Below are 18,482 nucleotides of genomic sequence, written 5' to 3'. Positions count from 1 at the left end.
TGACCCGGCGGTTGTGGGTGGGCAGCGGCTCTTGGATACTGACCCGGAGAGTCTGGGGGGAGGACTGAGAGTCTTGGTTACTGTCCCGGGACCTGAAGGTGCTGGACCAAAGGTTTTGGCTCTCACCTTGGGAGTTGCTGGGAGCGGCTAGGAGGGAATCCGGCTGAGTGCTCTGTTGACCAGAATGGGACCTCTGGGCCATGTGGAGATATGAGACAAGGCTGGTGCCTAGATGCACTCAACACCCTGCCAACCACCTCATCCCCCTTTGCCAACCATCACTGTGTCCTCTTGGAAGCCCATTGGTCTCTCCTGGGCCCCCGGCTCCGTCCCTCAGGGTCTGAATCTCTCTGTCCCCTCTCCTGTCGGTCGTGGTCTCTCTCACTGTCCACAGGCAGGCCTCGGAGCTTTAGTCTGGCCTGGTGCTGGGGCTGGGGGGAGGTTCCATGACAGTTGGAGGGGTTCCAGGAGGTTGGGACATTGGCCATGGACTCATGTTCTACTCTAGCCGCACGTGAGAGACATGGGGGCTCGGGCTGGGTCAGGGTGGGCTCAGTGTAGGGTCTGGGTGGGGTCAGGATTGGGTCAAGAAAGGGGTCACGGCTGGGTCAGAGAGCTGTCAGCACAGGGCAGGGTTAGGGGAAGACGATCAGGAATGGTCAGGGTGAAGGCAGAGCAGGATCGGAGAGGGGCCCAGGGTGGGGTCAGGGCTAGACACAGTGGTGGCAGCGCTGGGTCTCGGGCCACATCTGAAGTCAATTCTTGCAGTTTCTGGAGGGCCTGAGATCTGAATCTCTAATTCCTTCCCCCTGCCTGTTCCCACCCTTCCCCCTCCCCCAGGGCCTTCTACAAATCAATTTCATCCCGTTATTCTCAAGTTCTACGTGTCTTCTTGCTCTCTTTACTTCTCCTCTGCCTCTGTGTCTCCTAACCTTTCCCTGAATCTTGCAAAAGACTGGGTCTCTTCCCATAGCCCTTGGGGACTGTTGGGTGCACCACCCAGGTCCACTCTTTATTTTTGCCTCTGCTGGGTCTTCACTGCTGCACGAGGGCTTTCTCTAGTTACAGAAAGTGGGAGCTACTCTCTAGTTGCAGCGTGCAGGCTTCTCATTGCAGTGGAGTCTCTTGTTGTGGAGCTCGGGCTCTCGAGGCACAGGCATCAGTAATTGCAGCACGTGGACTCCACAGTTGCGGCTCCTGGCTCTAGAGCACAGGCCCAGTGGTTGCGGCGCATGGGCTTAGCTGCTCCGAGGCATGTGGGATCTTCCCGGATCATGGATCAAACGGGTGTCCCCTGCATCGCAAGGCAGATTCTTCACCACTGGACCAGCAGGGAAGCCCTGGTGGGCACTCTTTTGACGTCATGGGTCTTGGCCTCGTGAGCACCCTTTGGAGCCCATGTCACAGTTGTCCGTGTCCTGGGCTGGGATCTGAGACAGGGATGAAGATAAGGGGATGATGTTGGGAGCAGAGATCGAGCTGAGATTTGGGGAATGAGGGAACAGAAGATGAGGCTGGAGACAAAACAAGTAGATTTGGGTTTAGGATGGGTTGTAGGTGGGAGGTGACCTGCGCCGTCAGGGTCAGAGATGGGAATGGAGTTGTGTTTGAGGTTTAGGACAGGGAGCATCCTGGAGATGGCATGGGGTTGTAGATGGTGCTGGGATAGGACAGGAGACAGAGATGGGGATGCAGCTGGGATTGGGGTTTGGATGGGGATGGGAAGATGGCTGTGGGTGGAAGGGAGTTGCGTACAGGGTAACAGGCAAAGTGAGGGTGGTGGGCGGGGGGGATGTGGTTGTGTTCAAAGGTGGAAACTAGGATGTAACAGAGTGACGCAGGCAGAGCCAGGCCCCGGGAACTCTGTTCTTCCCCAGTGGAACCGATCTCTTCATGGGAAGAGGACCGCAAGTTCGTCCTGCGAGCCTGGTGTCTCGTCTTCATCATCCTGGCAACCATGATGCTGCTCAGCGTGCTGGATGGGCGTATGGCCTACCTGCACGGTTCCTACACCGGCTACGTGGGCTTCTGGACCAACTGCGAGAAGTACACGTGTGCCGACCTGCGCCAAGTCACGGGTCAGTGGGGGATGGGGCAGGCGTTTGGGCGCTCTGTGGGGGTGGTGGTCTTTAGAGATGATCAAGGGAGAGAACCTCTGGGGGAATCTCTTTGGGTATTCTTGGTTGGCAGAGAAATCTTTAGGATTCTCGAGGGGCTCTCTGGAAATTCTCTGAAGGCCTTGGGAGGGAGCGTCCTGGAGTGGTATGCGGCTTATGAGGCAATGAGAGTGGCCCTGTGCTTGGGAAGACGAGTGCTGCACTTGGTCCAACCCCAATCTGCTTCATGATTAGATGGCTAAAGACACCATCATTCTCTCTCCCGCTCCTTTTATTTATTTACTTTATTTTTTAAAAAGAAAACAAGATGGCTTTTAGCTCCTTCAGGAATTTTTTTAAACAATTTGTTTTTGGCTGTGCTGGGCCTTCGCTGCTGTATGGGCTCCCCTCTAGTGGCGGCACACAGGCTTCTAACTGTGGTGCCTTCTCTCAGTGTGGAGCACAGGCTCTAGGGCGTGTGGGCGTCAGTGGTTGCAGCTCCTGGGCTCTAGAGCACAGGCTCAGTAGTTGTGGTACACAGGCTTAGTTGCCCCAAGGCATGTGGAAGTCTTCCTGGACCAGGGATCGAACCTATGTCTCCTGCATTTGGCAGGCAGATTCTTTACTGCTGAGCCACCAGGGAAGCCCAGAAACATTTTGCTTCCTTATAGGTCTCTGCTTTTCCAGTGCTTTTGAGCATTACCACAGAGTCAGCCCAGACCCTGGAGCCAGGGCGCCTGAGTTGGAACCCTGGCTCAGCTACTTGGTAGCTGAGTGATCTTGAGCATCTTTCTTTACCCTTGTGTGGCTTGGCTTCCTCATTTCTATAATGCCAGTGATATTGGTACCTATTTGTGGGCTGTTTGAGGAATACGTGAGTGAAAACACACAAAAGAATTAGAATAGTACCTGGCACATATTATACGAAGTGTTTCATCCAGGTTTCTTATTATCATAAGGATTTCCACCCCTGCCCCAAGTCAATGCACCTACCTTCATTTCAGATCGCAAATAAGTGCTCATAAAACTTTCAGAACATTGTGTAGTATTAATCTTACTTACTCGGGACATCTCTTTCTCTTATACCTCTCAAACTCAAGCTCGTTTCAAGTTACAGAAAAGTCCATAGGCATAAATTGTTCAGGTTCAGGTACTGCTGGATCCAGGTGCTCAAAAGGTGTCTGTCTCTTGCCATCTCTCCTTGAAGGCTCCCTGTGTGTTGGGCCCTCAGGCAAGCTGTGCTGTACAGCGGCAGTGGGGCTGTCAGCAGCTTCTGGGGTCCCGTTTTGTTTTTCCTGTACACAACCATGGAGAAAAGAGAGTAAGTTGTCTTCTGTGGCCCTCACATGAGGGTCTCAGGATTAGCTCTGCTGGGACCAGATTTACTACCCTGAGATTTCTCACTTCTCCCTGAACCATTTTGTTGTGGTTAGGACGATGTCATTCTGTGGTTGGCTGGATTCCATGAGGCTGGATGTAAGTCTCAGGCAGTTCCAAGCTCATGATCTTCTTGATTAGAGAAGAAAGAGCTGGTACCTGACAGTTTCAGTTAGAAAAAGTCCCAGGGAAGAGTTTGATTGGTTGGCCTTGGTGCATGTGCCCATGTTTGAGCCAATGCCTAAGTCCCTGGGGCACTGTGATTGACTCAGCCTGAGTTACATGACTACTTCTGTGATCCCAGAGGGCAGAGTATGTTGTGAAAAACACTCAACCAGGATTATGTGATTGATCCTGAGAGCACTATTTCTATTTTGTATATACATGCAGTTTGCCAGTAACAAAGCAGATGGAGTTTTAGCTCATTTGGATGAAACAGTCTTGCACTGTTCAAAAGCAGATAAAAGTAGGAAAGGGCTAAAAGGAAGATACGCAATTCTCAGAAAGGGCTGAAACTCTTGTCATGCCGAAATGAAAACTGGATGTCAGTTTCAAACTGAGTGTGATTATGTCTTTTAGGAACCTTGATTTTAGAGTATTTGGAAGTTTTCTTGTGTGTACATCTGTGTGTGCACTCTGGGGGACGTCTGGGGGATTATTTGGAGAATGTCTGTGAGGGGCTCTAGGGATGACCTTGGTATATCTGGGGAGGCCTAGGGGTGTTTTAGGGTGTCATTAGGGAACCCTGGAGTATGAGTGGGAGAGAAGTAGGGTGACTTTACAGATGATGAAAGTGACTGAGTTGTCCTGGGTAACTTCGAGGGTGCTGTTGGGAGTGGAGGGTTGGTATTGAGCGTATAAATGTGATCTGCTGTGGGAAATCTTTTGAGAGTACAAGCAGAGTTAACTCTGGGGGTGTCTGTGGGGATAATTCTAGAAATGCTAGAGATGATTCTGTGGGCTGAACTTGAGGATGTGGGTGGAGGTGACTCAGGGATCATCTGTGGGGTGACCTTAGAGGTATGTGTGAAGTTGATTATGAGAGTGACTGGGGTTGACTTTGGGGTAAGAGGGGGTGATTTGGGACAACTTTGAGGGTGCAAGTGGGAATGACTTGTTTTAAAATCGAGGTATAGTTTACTTACAACATTATATAAGTTTCAGGTGTACAACATAGCGATTCACACTTTTTAAAGAAAGTGGGGATGATTTGGGGTTGACTTTATGGGTACATGGGGTTGACTTTGTGAGGGGGGGAATCATCTTGGAGTTTCTAGGAGGTGACTTTGGTGATGGCATTGGGGGTGATACTGAGGATGTCTGTAGCTAAACTTCAGGGGTGTCTGTTGGGGATGACTTTGGAGGGTGACCTTGGAGAGTATCTAGGGGTGAGTCTGGGGCATTACCTCCTTTCCCCCCAGTTCTCATCCACATGAGCATGGGCTTCATGATCCTGGCCATGATCCTGTCTCTAGTCCTCCTCCTGGCCATGGGCTTCTCCTTCTGGCCAGCGCTCCGCCGTCTTAACAAGACCGACCTTGTCTTCAGTACCCTCAGCTCCTTCACTGGTAAATGTCGCCCTGGGAAAAGGCTTGGGGAGGTGTGTCCCAGAATTTCTGTCCTGCTGGGTCTCTCTGAATGTCTCTTGAGCTCTGCATCCCTGCTCCCCCCTCCTCACCCCCACCCCCCCCACCCCCGCGCGCTTGCTGTAGGTTTCTCAGTTCTAACTAACATATCCCTCACTCTCTTCCTGTTTCCCTGCTCCTGGTATCTTTCTGTCGTGTATGTGTGTGTCCGCGCGCAGAGGCACGCTAGTCATGCAGGGTGGGAGAGGATGTCTCTGGCTCGCTTCTCTTTCTGGAGGTCTCTGGGTCCCTGTCCAGCCTCGTGTCCATCTCTGGCCCCATCTCAGTGCAGGGCTCCTGATTCTCCTCAGCCTGACGCTCTTTATAGCCAACTGCGAGATGCTCCAACCGAGGCCACAGGTATCCTACCTGGTGACCACCTACCTGAGCTGGGGTGCCGGAGCCTTGATGCTGTGGGCCGGTGAGGGCGGGGTCTCGGCAGGGCAGGGGGTGGGGCCAGGGGCGAGCGTACCAGGCAGGGCCTCGGACCGGATTGGGGTGGACCCCGTGGGAGGTCAGCCTACAGGGACGGGCCTGGGCCTAGGGGGCCATCTAGCACCTCCACTCCCGTCCCCAGGAATCCTGAGCTACTTAAACTACATGGGCATGTGGGGCAACGGGACGCCCTCCATGGAACGGCGGGTGAGCTACCGCCGGTGGGCCTCGCTGCAGAACACCCGGAAGTCCTTATCCGAACCGCCGTCGTCGTTGGACGCAGGCTCCAAGCACACCGAGGACCTGTCCGTTTAAGAGCCTGCCCCCCGCCCTCCACCACCCCCAGCCCCGTCCAAGCCTCTCGAAGCCAACTGCACCCGAGCTTCTCAGGACACTGATGCCGGGCCACCCCTTTCACCTTGGCCTTCCCGCCCAGCGTGTCTCTCCCTGCCCCCACCCCGGAAGTCCGACGGTGCCCATTCGCGTTCTGCGCGGCCAGAGCGCTGTGGCCCCGCCCCCGAGCCTGGCGAGGCCCCGCCCCCAGGTGTCCGGCTCTCACTGGCGGTGGCCTGAAGCCTCACGCCATTATTGGCATTCCTACCCCTCCGAGGGCCAGCACCGCCCCAGAACGTCCAGTCTGGCTCCCCGGACAGACATGGCACTGCCCAGCCTTGGATGTCGCCCTGCTCATCGGTGGAACAGGCCCTACCCCCGGGGGGCGTGGCTTGCAATTATGTTTCCACCCTCCTCCACGTTCCTGGCTTTCCCAGCCATTAATAAAACGTGGGTTCCTTCTCTGAGTCTGAGCCTCCGTTTCCTGCTCTCCCTCCAAGGAAGAGGGGCTCAGAGCCCTTGCCTTGCCCTTTGGGGTCTGAGCCTTTCTGTCTACACCTGCCTCTGACCCTTCCTTTCCCCGCTGCTCATAACTGCAAATCTCCCGCTAAGAGCCGGGAGGGCTGGGGAGCCTCAAGTCCGGGCCGGATGGGTCCCGAGTTCCCAGGTGTCCAGCGTTTGGAAGCCGGAACAACACCAGGACTTGATGCGAATTTGATGCATATTCGATTTTACTAGGCGTAAAGTACAGGGCGGGGGCATTCAGGGGTTGTCAGTCATGGTCTTATTGATCCAGTCCAGATACAGAATCACTTTGGTGTAGACGGAGGGCTTATTGGGAGTGCCGCACGGGATGTGACCCCATGACGTGATTCCTTGCAACATACCCTCGCAGATCAGCGGGCCCCCTGAGTCACCCTACAGCACAAAGGGGTAGGGGAGTGTGAGAGAGGTTAGCAAAGACTTGAGGGTTTTGCCTGGTGAGCTCTAGCGCTTAGACGCGAGTGCACAGATCCAGACAGTGACTCCCCATGTCTGGAGAGAGAGAGTTGTCTCCAGAGCCCACTCCCTTAAGAACGTCAGCGCGGATTCCGACAGAGGGGACAGTGGCTCGAGTCCTGCCGATGGGGAGGGAGTCTCAGGGTCCGGTGCCTGCCCAGGGTGGGCAGGATTCAGGAGCAAGATGGTCCCGGCAGGGAGGTCAGTGCGGAGGAGGAGCACGACCCTACAGGACCCGCCCACCCTCGAGCTCACCTCTCCCCAGGCTGTCTCTGACTGGACCGGAAATATGTGTCAGAGGGAGGACCGCGTGAACTCTGATGTGTGTGGAGGTTGGGGATACAGGAAGGAAAGGGGGTAGCGAGCTACATACAGCTGCGAAGCGATGGAGACGGTTGCCTGCTTAGCTCTGAACCCCAGCGCAGAATCTGAGCCCCCGCCCCCAGCACTTCAAGGCCCGGAGGTTGGGGAGGGGGGCAGGCTGGCTCACCACGCAGGTGTCCTTGCCGCCCTCCAGGTGTCCAGCACACAGCATGCACTCTGTCACCTCCTGGGGGTGGGCTGTGGCACACTTCTCATTGGGCAGGAGGGTGAGGTCCACACACTGGAGATCGTCTGGGTAAGAGACTGCGGGCCAGGGAGAGACGCGGCTGCGGCCAGACCCCACACCCTCAGCCCTCCTCCCTCAGACTCTCGAGTTCAGGTCCCCAGGCCCCTCCTCCCGCACACCCCGGTGCCGGGCTCCGCGGTGCACCGTCTGGACTCCCGGCATACACTCATCTGGCTTGACGCTGCCCCAGCCGGAGGCGTAGCAGGTGGTCCCCAGTTGGGGTTCCTTGGTGGGCAGACCCAGGACCTGCACGTGCTGTGTGAGCTGGACGGGCTCCTGCAGACGGAGCAGCATGAGGTCGTGGCTGTAGTCCTCTCCTGGCTGGCGGGTGTGGTTTTCCAGGAGGCTCAGGTTGAATCCCGGGTTTGGGAAGTCCTCACTGACACTGGCGAACTGGGCCGCGTCTTCGTCCTCAAACAGGCTGTGGCGACCTAGCCAGACCTGGTAATTTCTAGGGGAAGGAGAGGGTGGAGACCTTGAGAGTAGGGGTCGGGGTGGGGGAGGAAGGGCTTCCCTGGTGGCTCAGACGGTAAAAGAACCTGCCTGCAATGCGGAGATCCGGGTTCAATCCCTAGATCGGGAAGATCCCCTGGAGAAGGGAATGGCCACCCATTCTAGTATTCTTGCCTGGAGAATTCCGCGGACAGAGGAGCCTGGTGGCTGCAGTCCATGGGGTCCCAAAGGGTCAGACAGGACTGACAAGTAAGCAATGAGGGAGGAAAGGGAGACGGGGCAGGAGCACATGAGGAGGGGCCCAAAGAGAAACAGGAGAGGGGGGTGAAAGAGAGACGGGAAAGACAGAGGCACAGAAAGCAGAGAACAGTGAGCGCAAGAATAAGAGAATGGGACAATGTCACAGACAGAGACAAAGAAACGGGGTGAAAAAGAGCTTGGAACAGTAGAGGGGATGGGAAAGAAGGGGGAGAGACAGAGCACGCCGGAGATAAGGAAGAGACGGAGACGGTGAGAAATAGGCCAAGAAAAAGAGGAAGGGAGGGCAAAGACGGAAGGAGCAAGGAGAGCGAAAACGGGGCCACAGGAGGAGGGAAGAAGAGAGAATGAGGAACAGGCAGAGGAGGCGAGCGGGTGAGAGTTTGACAGAGAAAAGGGAGACAAGAAGGGAGGGGGCGGGGCGGAAGGGGGCGGGGCCTGGGACCAGCTCAGCTGCCGCGGAGGCTCCGGGGCTGGTTCCCCAGAGAGCAGGTGGCCTGGCCCCCGGCCCAAGGTCTGCGTCCCCTGCCTGCCCCAGCTCCCTCCCTCCCTCTTCTTCTTCCTCCTTCCCTCCCCTGCCCTCGCCTCCCCAGCTCAAGCTGACACCAGCCCTTCTCTGTGTCCCCTTAGAGCCACCCCTCTATGCACGGATGGGGACAGTCTTCCGTTTCTCTGGGGAGAAGGCGTGCTCAGTAGTGATGGAAGAGGGACGGAGAGAGAGAGAGAGAGACAGACAGCCAGAGAGACAGAGACAGACAGAGAGACAGAGAGAGACAGAGACAGAGAAAGACAGAGTCAGAGACAGAGACAGGGAGAGACACAGAGACAGAGAGAGACAGAGAGATGGGGGCAGGGCAGAGAGATGGAGGGTGACACATAGGTGATAAAGATGGTAGCAGAGACCTTGAGATGGACAGAGACAGGGAGAGAGACAGAGATGGAGACAGAAGAGAGAGGGAGATAGACATAAATCATCATCACAGACACACAGAACCAATTAGTGAGAGACTGACAGGACAGAGGGAGACGTAGAAAGACAGAGGGACAGTTAGGAGGACTGACTCAAGAGAGCCAGGCAACCATGGAGCAGGCTTCCCTGGGGTCATCCAGTCCCAGCCCTGCCTCTCTCGCCTTGTGACCCTGGGCCACAACCTCCTCCAACCCCTGTCTCTGCCTGAGGCCCCCAGCCTCCCCTGAGGTTATCCGAGGGGACAGTGCCTGCGTGTGTGTGTGTGTGTGTGTGTGTGTGTGTGTGTTAGTTGTTCAGTCATGTCCAACCCTTTGCGACCTTGAGGACTGTAGCCTGCCAGGCTCCTCTGTCCATGGAATTCTCCAGGACGGAATACTGGAGCGGGTTGCCATTCCCTTCTCCAGGGGATCTTCCTGACCCAGGGATGGAACCCAGGTCTCCGGCATTGCGGGCATACTCTTTCCCATCTGAGCCACCAGGAAAGCCCACCCGAGGGTCAGTGCTGGCCGCTTAATCCTGTGTGCACGGGGCCCCCTCCAGACCCCCTGCCCCTACTCACTCGCTCTTGCAGTGAGCAGCTGTGAGCACCCACTGGGGGGCCACCAGGACGCCCCCACACTGGAAGGTGCTGAAGTGGTATATAGCCACCTGCCAGGGCTGGGAATGCTTCTCACACTCCTGGCCTCCGATGATCCGGGACTGAATGGGGGGCACAGCGCCTGCGGAGGGGGTGCTCTGGGTCAGGTGGGGAGGGGGGCAAGGCAGTGGGGCGAAGGGCCCTGGCTGTGGGATTGCATGGGAGTGCCTGACCAGAGCTGGGGGGTGGCCTGAGGACACGGGCCAGGGGCTGTGCGATGGGCCTGGAATTCTGGGGACCATCGCTGGGGTGGTGGAGTGGTGTTGGAGGCTGATCCTGGGTATGGAGACTGCAGAGCACAGAGCTGACCCTGGGGATTAGGGAGGGAATGACAAGACAACGTGTACAGCAGGCATCTGGTGTGGGGGTTGGATGGCCTGGCTTCTTGGAGTGGAGGACAAGAGGCTCTGGGCTCTGGGAGGGGAAACCGAGGGTTAAAGGCCCCAGGAGGCTGAGCCTGAGGCTGTGGGAGAAAGGGTTCGGAGGATGAAAGGGCCCCCAGGCTGATGAGATGGTTAGGGCAAGGGCTGAGTGTCTGGGGCTCTGGGAAGAATGCAGATTTGCAGATTCAGATTAGAGGGGCCAAGAAGAGCATCCAGGGGATCTGGGGACTCCTGGATTGGGGCCGGGAGATATGGGAGAATCTGGGGTTCTGGATCAAAGTGAATGAAAGGATTAGGCTGGGAAAGGAGTCCCGTGAGGGTCAGAGTCCTGCAATCCAGGAATGACAATCTAAGAGGAGTTAGAGCTCTGGAACCAGGTTGGGGTCAGATTGGGAGGGAGCTCGGGAGGAGGGAAAGTGGAATGGTGGTCATTCTGGATTCAGGTGATTCTCATGGGGATGGGGCTCACGGTCTGGGGACCTGGGGTTCTCCTGGGGGCAGGGCCAGAACAGAAATGAAAGGGAAGGCATGCCAGGGGCCAAGCGGCTGTGGGGACACAGAACTCATTTGATGGGGGAGCTTTTAGAATCAGATGTTGAGGTATCTTGGGACAGGACAGCTGGGGTGAGAAGGTATGTGCTGGGATCTTGAAGAGGTGGCAGGGGGTCCCAGGAAACCAGAGGTGGGTGGGAGGAGTTCAGCTGGAGAACAGCTGGCGTGTGGGGGAGGATGGGAATCCCACATGGAAAGGGGCACGTGGTTGTGCGTTCCGGATATTTTTCCTGGTGGGGAGAAGGCTGGGGGTGTGGGATGGAGGTTCTGGAACAAAGAGGAGAGGAAGAGACACTTCCAAAACCCCCCACACCGGATGGGAGGCCCACCTGGTCACAAACCAGAAAGTCTGTTTTCGAAGAAGCATCAGTGTCTAGTTGGAATTCGGGGATCTTGAGGGGCTTAGGGGGCATCAGATGGCAAGACTGGAGGAGCCAGTTGAGAGCTGACAGCTGGATGGGGAGAATCGCCAGGGTGTGGTAGGACTTGGGGATTCAAGAGCCAGACCATCTGGCCATAGAGAACTAGGGAGAGCAGCGGGGACTTGGGGTCCCAGCGTCCGATGGGGTTGGGGGTGCCCCTCGGAAGAGACAGACAGACATGGATGGGGACCTGCCCCATAAAGTGAACGGGGGCAGGGATCTGAGCAGGGAAGAGGAGGAAAGCCTGCTTGTTTCCCAGGAGGGAGGAAGGACCTGATGGGAGCAAGGTGACAGTGAGGAGTGACAGGCTGGATTTTAGGGTGTGGCTGGGAGAGATAAGAAAGAGCCTGGTATCCTGGTCTGGGCTGGACGGGGTTGGAGGGGTGAAGGCTGAGGTGCCAGGTGGGAGGGGAAGGAGTTACGGAACAGGGATGGCAGGGACAGCCGGAGAATCAGGGCCCAACCCCACCCTCCCCCATCTTCCCCACTGTCTCACCGGTCCCTGCCAGGGACAGGGCAAGGCACAGAACTGGGAACCACATGGTGTCCAGGGGCAGGCAGGCGCTGAGCTTGTAGCTGGGGAGCCTCACCGAAGGAGGCTTTTAAAGCCCTCCTCCCCCTCCCCAGGGCTCCACCCCTGCCCTGCTGGCACCCAGATGCTGGCTCAAGCCCTGCCCCTGCTTCCTGGGGGCTGGACAACCTTCTCCCACCCCGAGAGCTGTGGAACGGACGGGACACTGAGCACCTGTTCTTCTGCAGGCCCTCAATCACGCTGGAAGCATTCCTGCGGCCAGAAGCCAGCCGGAGCAGGGCCTGGAGCTTGCCCGTGGGCCAGAGCCGGTGAGCAGAGGGGGAGAGGGGTGAGTGGGGGCAGGAACAGGATGGTGGAGGAACCACTGACTTCCACTGCCAAGCCCCAGATACCTTAACCCCACATAAGGCTATGTACCCCCAAGACCCCATGCACCCTCAAATACCAGCAGTGGGGTTCTGATTCCTTTCTCCCCAAACCTCTTGGAGCCAAAGATGCCAATTTCTCAGCTCCCAGCAACCTTCTGAGATGTAAGTCTGGGCTTTCAGAAGGCCCTGACTCTTGCATTCCCAGGTTTGGAATCCAGGTCCCTAAATCTACTGTTCCTTTCATAATGAAGTCTTAGGTACCCATCACCAAATCCTGGCATCTCCAGATGCAGAAATATGACATTTCAATGGTTTCCAGAGTGAATTTCCCAGCATCTCAAAATCTAATGTCCTCCGCCCCAGACAATGGGAGGGTTCCATTATCCACCTCCTCCTGGTTTCCCAAGTCTGGATGCTCAAAGTTATGTCCTCCAAAATCCCAGAGATCCTGGAATACCTGCCTTCCAGGGTCAAGAGATCTTTTCCACAAATTCCAACCCACCCTCCTCTCCATAAAATATTTAGGTATCAGGAGGCAGGTTCATGTGCTCCAATATTTGGTGACCTTGGGAAAAAAATCACATTTGGGGCGTCAGGAACTAGATTCAAAGCAGCTCACGGGGGCCCAACCTCTGCTGCATGTCAGGAACCTGCCTACAGAAAGGAGAGTCTTTGCCTTTTTGCCATGGCTACCAGGAAGCTCAGAGCTCAGTCTTGAAGAAAAGGAAGTCATTCTCAACTATCTAGTGTGTACTGCATCCTTTCATTGGGGTCCAGAAATACAGTGTCTTTTCTCAGTGCCAGGGACTATTCAAATCAGTCCCTATGAATCACGTCATTTAATTCTAAGGACAGCAACATGAGATGGGGAAAGCCAGGCTGACTGAGGTGGGATCTTTGGCTCAAGATCAAAAGGTGCTGAATGAACAGAGAGGGCCTTGCTTCATGTCTTTTCTTCTCGCCTAAAGATCAGGGCAGCGGGTGAAAAGGACCAGGATCTGGTGGCTCTGGTTTCCCCTCCCAGTCTCTGGCCCCTCTTTCCCTTAATCTCCAGAAGTAAGTTGCAGAAACTTCCACAGAGAAGCTTGCATCAGTGTTTTCTGTTATTTTGGTATCAAACAGGTGACCATGAGCACCGGCTCTGGTCTCAGACAGGCAAGTCCATGGCTAACCTCTGGGCCTTGGACCGGGTCTTGGGGGGATGACCCAGTTCTGTTCCAGGTCAGGATGGGGCTGCTGGGACACAGGTAGTAGGCCCAAATGGTCAGTTCCTCTTCATGGTTTCCTTGATCCACTCCAAGTAGCTGCAGACTTTGGTATAGACACCGGGCTTGGTGGTCATGTCACAGGGGACATCACCCCAGGACACAATGCCCTGCAGGACACCCCCACAGACCAAAGGTCCCCCAGAGTCACCCTGTGGGAAGAAGGGGAAGCTTGCATGGGAACCCATTCCCATCTTCACCACCATTCAGAATCTCAAACAAAACCCAATCCACCTCCACCCCCATGCAAACCCATCCCAGCTCAACTCAGGAGGACTCAATTTAATCCAAACCAATAGAACCCAACCTCAACCCAACACAGCTCAATACAACCCATGTCCAACTGCACCCCCCACCCAGCAACTCAACCCGACCCTTCACCTTTGCCATTCAAAATCTAACCTAACCCACGTCCACCCTCACTTGCAACACAGCTCAGCCCCAATCTTCCTGTCTTTTGCATCCCAAACAAAATTCATCTCCATCCTCCATTCAGCCTCGATATATTTCCCATACGGAAACAAGCCAAACTCATACCCATCCTCAACGGCCAGCGCAAACCACATCATCCACCCCAAACACAACCCAAGCCCATCACCTCTCTAAGCCCATCCCTCACCTCACCTCCATCCTAAGGGCCCTTCATTCTCCATTCCTCAAACCTATCCTCAGCATCTTCCCTGGCCCACAACAAGCAAAACCCGGCCCCCTGTTCCAACTCCCAAACCTGTTTCCCTGCCCTTTCTCCTCCTTCCGTGGCTTCCTGTCAGCTCTGACCTCACAGGAGTCGGTGCCTCCGCCCTCCACGCCCGCACACACCATGGTGTCCATCAGGCGCCCTGCATAGTCCTTGTTACAAGACGCGGTGGAGATAATGCTGATGTTGGCACAGTGCAACGTATCCGGGAGTCTCACTGCAGAGGACAGTAGAGTTGGAGCGAATCTGTAAAATTTCAGGCCCTTGTCCCCTCCGCCCGAGAGCCCTGGAGAATAAGGTCCTCGAAGGAGGCCCGACAACCAGTTCCATCCTTTTACGCACGCACCTTGTGACTCGGGGCTCCCTGTGGCCCCAGGCTCCTTGTTAGCCACCAGGCCCCAGCCGGACACCACGCAGGCCTCGCCGGCCTGGGGGCAGCGCGCGGGCAGCGGGACCGGGCGCACTTCGGCGGTGACACGCACGGGTCGGGTTAGACGCAGTAACATCAAATCGTGGCGGTGGTTCCGCGCTTCGTATCGCGGATGTGGGATGATGCGAGAAACAGTCCGCAGTTGCTCCGGGCCATCGCGCTTTCGTAGATTGTGCTCGCCCAAGCGCACTCTCAGGAAGCTGTGCGGGTGGGCGAGTGGTTACCAGCAAGCGGAGTGAGGAGAGGACAGAAATATCAAAGGGCGGGTAACTCGGGTCCCCAGACCATTTGGGAATCTGGAGATCCTGTTACCCTTTCCCCAGGGCCCTGGAGCCAATTGTTCCAACCCCTGCGCCTCAGATACCAAGGTGCCAAAGTCATACACACACCTGGAACTCAACCCCCCGGTTTCAGCTGTTTTAATTTTTTTTTTCTCCCTCAGAATCTACGATTCTCAGATCCCTAGACCCTCCTGCCACACCACCTCAGGACCCTAAGCTTTCATACCGGGTTTGGCAGTGGGCTGCAGACAGCACCCATTGCGGTGAGATGAGGGAAGCACCGCAGTTGAAGCGTTCATGCTCAAAGAGGGCCACCTGCCATGGCTGGGAGTGGGGCACACATTCCTCACCCCTCCGCACCTTGTCACTGTCGTCCTGGGCCACTGAGAAAGGAGAGAGAGGCGATCCCTGAGGAAAGAGTCCTTTCCTTGCACCCTGCACCTTCCTTGCACCCTGCCCTCACCACACATTTTCCAGATATTGCCTTCCCCCAAATTCTTAAGATGTCCCTGTTGTTGTCTTTGTTGTTTCGGCCAGTGGCATGCAGAACTTCCCCAACCAGGGACCAATCCATGGCCCCTGCAGCAGAAGCCCCAGATCTTAACCACTGGACCGCTAAGGAAGTTCACTGCCTTTGTTTTTGCCCCTGCTATTGATTTTTTAGTACAACTTTCTCTCTAGCTTTTACAACAGCTACTTTAAACAAAAAAAAGGTTTTTTTTTTTGGCCATGCCACATGGCATGTGGGATCTTAGTTTCCCCACCAGGGCTTGAACCAGGGTCCCCTGCGGTGGAAGCACAGAGTCTTAACCACTGGACAGCCACGGAAGTCTCCAGCTGCTGCTTGTTCCCTCCAGAACCGTGTCCCTGCCCTTAGCCCCCACCCATTTGATGATACAGGACTCTGGGAGCGAGGACAGGGAGAGGACAAGAGGGCAGGAAGCCGTCTGTGAGAGGAAGTGGAGACAAGAATGATAGATTCAGGTCCAGACAGATGGTCACTTGGAACCAGCCATTCAAGGTCACCGATTGAGCTGTCACAGCCATCAGAAAGATGTGGCCTCTCAATATGTATGACACAAGTCTTGGCTCCAGAGTCTGGACATCTCAGCCAAATGCAGTGTCTTACAAGGACACAGATGTGGCCACACAAGGTCATGGGCAAACATAGGGACACAGTCAGTTTTCTAAACGTAGGAACTGATATTGCCAACACTTTAAGCTGAAATTCATTTGCACATATGTGGGTTTCAGCTCTAAGAATCACAGTACAGAACTCCATGTGTGTATGTGAATAGGGATAGTTAGGACGCCACCATGTGTATGTACGTGTGTGCATACACACACATTTACAGACACAGATTTGGACATAGAAGCTCAGATCAAGTCTCCTGTGTGCATCTGCATATGTAAGGTCACAGGTTTGCATACTTGCACATGGGGTCTCAACAACAAAATGAAATCTTTAATAAGGGTACACAGGAAAAGGCACCAATACACACTCAGGTTCCCAAAGACTGGTCACCAACATGAGTCTATAGTGTAGTGGTTAAATCTGAAATGATAGAGTGAAAACTCCTGTATTCAAACATTTTATCTGTAAGACTTTGAGCAAATTGTCCTCTCTGTACCTCTATTTCCTCATCTGTAAAATGGGATTATTCTAAGAATTAAGTGGGAGAGAGAGCAAGACAGAGAAAGAGAAAGGGTGTGTATGATGTCTGGCACATTGTAACTGCTTAATAAATATTGAAGTGAAGTAGCTCAGTCGTGTCCGACTCTTTGCAACCCTGTGGACTGTAGCCTACCAGGCTCCTTCCTCCATGGGATTCTCCAGGCAAGAATACTGGAGTGGGTTGCCGTTTCCTTCTCCAGGGGATCTTTCCAATCCAGGGATCGAACTGGGGTCTCCCTCATTGCAGGCAAACGCTTTAACCACTGAGCCACGAGGGAAGCTAAAGGACATATAGATTTACTTATGTAGGCACACATGTGGATGTTCAAGTCATCGACACAAATTTAGCCAAGGAAGCCAGACGTATGTGCAAATTCACATAAGGATGGTCAAGGTCAAAACTGATTCCTTCCCAAGCCACTCTGTGGAGATTCAGAGTTATAGAACTGACCCAGAGGGCCAGAATTCAGATGTGAACTCACTGGATCAGACCCAGGGAGACATGGAACACAGAGGTGGCATTCAAGGTCAAAGACACATTGCTGGAGACACAGGCAGCCAGGGCAGGGCACATTTATCCATCTCTAGATCAGCCTTCAAGTCACTGCCTTGCTGCTCAAGGTCACTAACTGTGTTTCACAGCTGGGGCCCGGGTGCATACGTGTGGTCAGGATGTAGACAAATAGGGTAACCCGTGCACACACACACTCCCCCCACCCACACTGCACTGTGCACGAGTACATGAACAGGGAAGGGTCAAGATCATGACCCCCTGCACTGGGCAATGGGATATGTCCCCTCAAGGTGACAGCTCCCTAGGCACACAGAGACGCACACCGGGGCGGGCTTCACACAACCATACCAAATGACCACACGCTACCCGGCTCCAGGGTCAGGAACTGGGCCAAGGGCCCTGGCCAGGCTGGGGGGCGGGGGGAGAACGCGGATGTGGTGGACAAGGGGCTTAACACGGGAAGGGTGGGGTTGTCCTACGGAGAAGGTCGGAGGGTGCGGGCTGAACAGCTGGGCACCGAGGCTGCACCTAGCCAGTCAAAGCTGGAGGAGGGTGGAGGCCTCAGTCGGGTGCAGCGGGCAGGTGGAGGGATGGGGTGGGGGCAGAAAGGAGGGAGCATGGAGAGCGCCAGAGGGGAGGCTGGCAGCGGGGTTGGGGGGAGGTCTGAGGGGGCCCCCGGGAGTGAGGGTCATGTGGGGAGAGGTTAATTACAGTCTACCTTCTGCTTGTCCAGAGTAGAGGCATCAGGTTACACTTAATTTCTCCATGGGAGGTGGCTGAACCTGGTCTGGAGTTCTCCTGTCACCTGGGGTCACCTTGACCTAGAGGCTACCCCTCTCTGAGTCACAGCCCCCTCCCCTGTCAAATGAGGGCAGTAGAGCCCACCCATGGGGCTTCCCCTGGGGCTCAGCAGTAAAGAATCCATCTGCAATGCAGGAGATGCAAGAAGATGTGGGTTCGATCCCTGGGTCGGTAAGATTCCCCGGAGGAGGGCATGGCAACCCCCTCCAGCATTCTTGCCTGGAGAATCCCATGGACAGAGGAGCCTGGTGGGCTGGGGTCCATGGGGTTGCAGAGTTGGACCCAACTCAGCACGCACGCATGCATAAGCTTTACCTACATCATACTAGGGAAACCTCCCCGTTATTGTTACCGGGAGGTCGTCTTCTAGAGAAGGCACGCGAGGACCAGAAAGGGAAGCAATTTCCTCAAGGTCACACAGCGAGAAAGGGGCAGCCCCAGAACCTGAACTCAGGTCTAGGTCCTCCAAGGGACATGTTCATCATCACGGGGACTCTGGAGCAGCCCCGGGCCCCCGACAGCGCTTGGGGTAGGGTGGAAACCCCGGGGGGTGGGTTGGCCGGTGGCTGAGGTGGGGGTGGGGGCAGGGATTCTCAGAAGGTCCCCTTGGATCTGACCTGGGCCCACCTCACCTGCAGACGTCAGCAGGAAGGAGAAGGTGAGGAGAAGCAACATCATGACGGAGGGACCAGGGCTCTGCTGAAGTCTGGGGAGGGGAGAGGGTGAGCTGGTGTGAGGCTGGATCCTCCTACCCCCACCTGGACCCCTC

The 18,482-nt window shown here is 55.5% G+C and overlaps 2 protein-coding genes and 1 long non-coding RNA gene across 3 annotated transcripts; all 3 read right to left on the bottom strand.

The window, feature by feature from the left end:
- Positions 1 to 3,124: 3,124 nt before the first annotated feature.
- Positions 3,125 to 4,968, bottom strand: LOC120872083. Its single transcript, XR_005723163.1, has 2 exons — positions 4,880 to 4,968; positions 3,125 to 3,391 (listed from the first exon to the last, which is right to left on the bottom strand). It is a non-coding gene; the product is annotated as an uncharacterized LOC120872083 (long non-coding RNA).
- A 1,607-nt stretch (positions 4,969 to 6,575) lies between these two features.
- KLK1 (kallikrein 1) lies at positions 6,576 to 11,749 on the bottom strand. The gene is made up of 5 exons (XM_040252170.1): positions 11,647 to 11,749; positions 9,716 to 9,875; positions 7,640 to 7,926; positions 7,356 to 7,492; positions 6,576 to 6,784 (listed from the first exon to the last, which is right to left on the bottom strand). The coding sequence occupies exons 1-5, from the start codon at positions 11,690 to 11,692 to the stop codon at positions 6,629 to 6,631; spliced, it is 786 nt and encodes a 261-aa protein (XP_040108104.1). The 5' UTR covers positions 11,693 to 11,749; the 3' UTR covers positions 6,576 to 6,628.
- A 1,400-nt stretch (positions 11,750 to 13,149) lies between these two features.
- KLK15 (kallikrein related peptidase 15) lies at positions 13,150 to 18,388 on the bottom strand. Its single transcript, XM_040252189.1, has 5 exons — positions 18,341 to 18,388; positions 14,950 to 15,098; positions 14,359 to 14,642; positions 14,093 to 14,229; positions 13,150 to 13,467 (listed from the first exon to the last, which is right to left on the bottom strand). Exons 1-5 carry the CDS (start codon positions 18,386 to 18,388, stop codon positions 13,315 to 13,317), a joined length of 771 nt encoding a protein of 256 aa, XP_040108123.1. The 3' UTR covers positions 13,150 to 13,314.
- Positions 18,389 to 18,482: the final 94 nt, after the last annotated feature.

This window comes from Oryx dammah, unplaced genomic scaffold (assembly GCF_014754425.2).
Source record: "Oryx dammah isolate SB20612 unplaced genomic scaffold, SCBI_Odam_1.1 HiC_scaffold_13, whole genome shotgun sequence".
NCBI lineage: Eukaryota > Metazoa > Chordata > Mammalia > Artiodactyla > Bovidae > Oryx > Oryx dammah.
The sequence above is the reverse complement of the archived record's forward strand: the minus strand, read 5'-3'. Positions and strand labels throughout refer to the sequence as shown.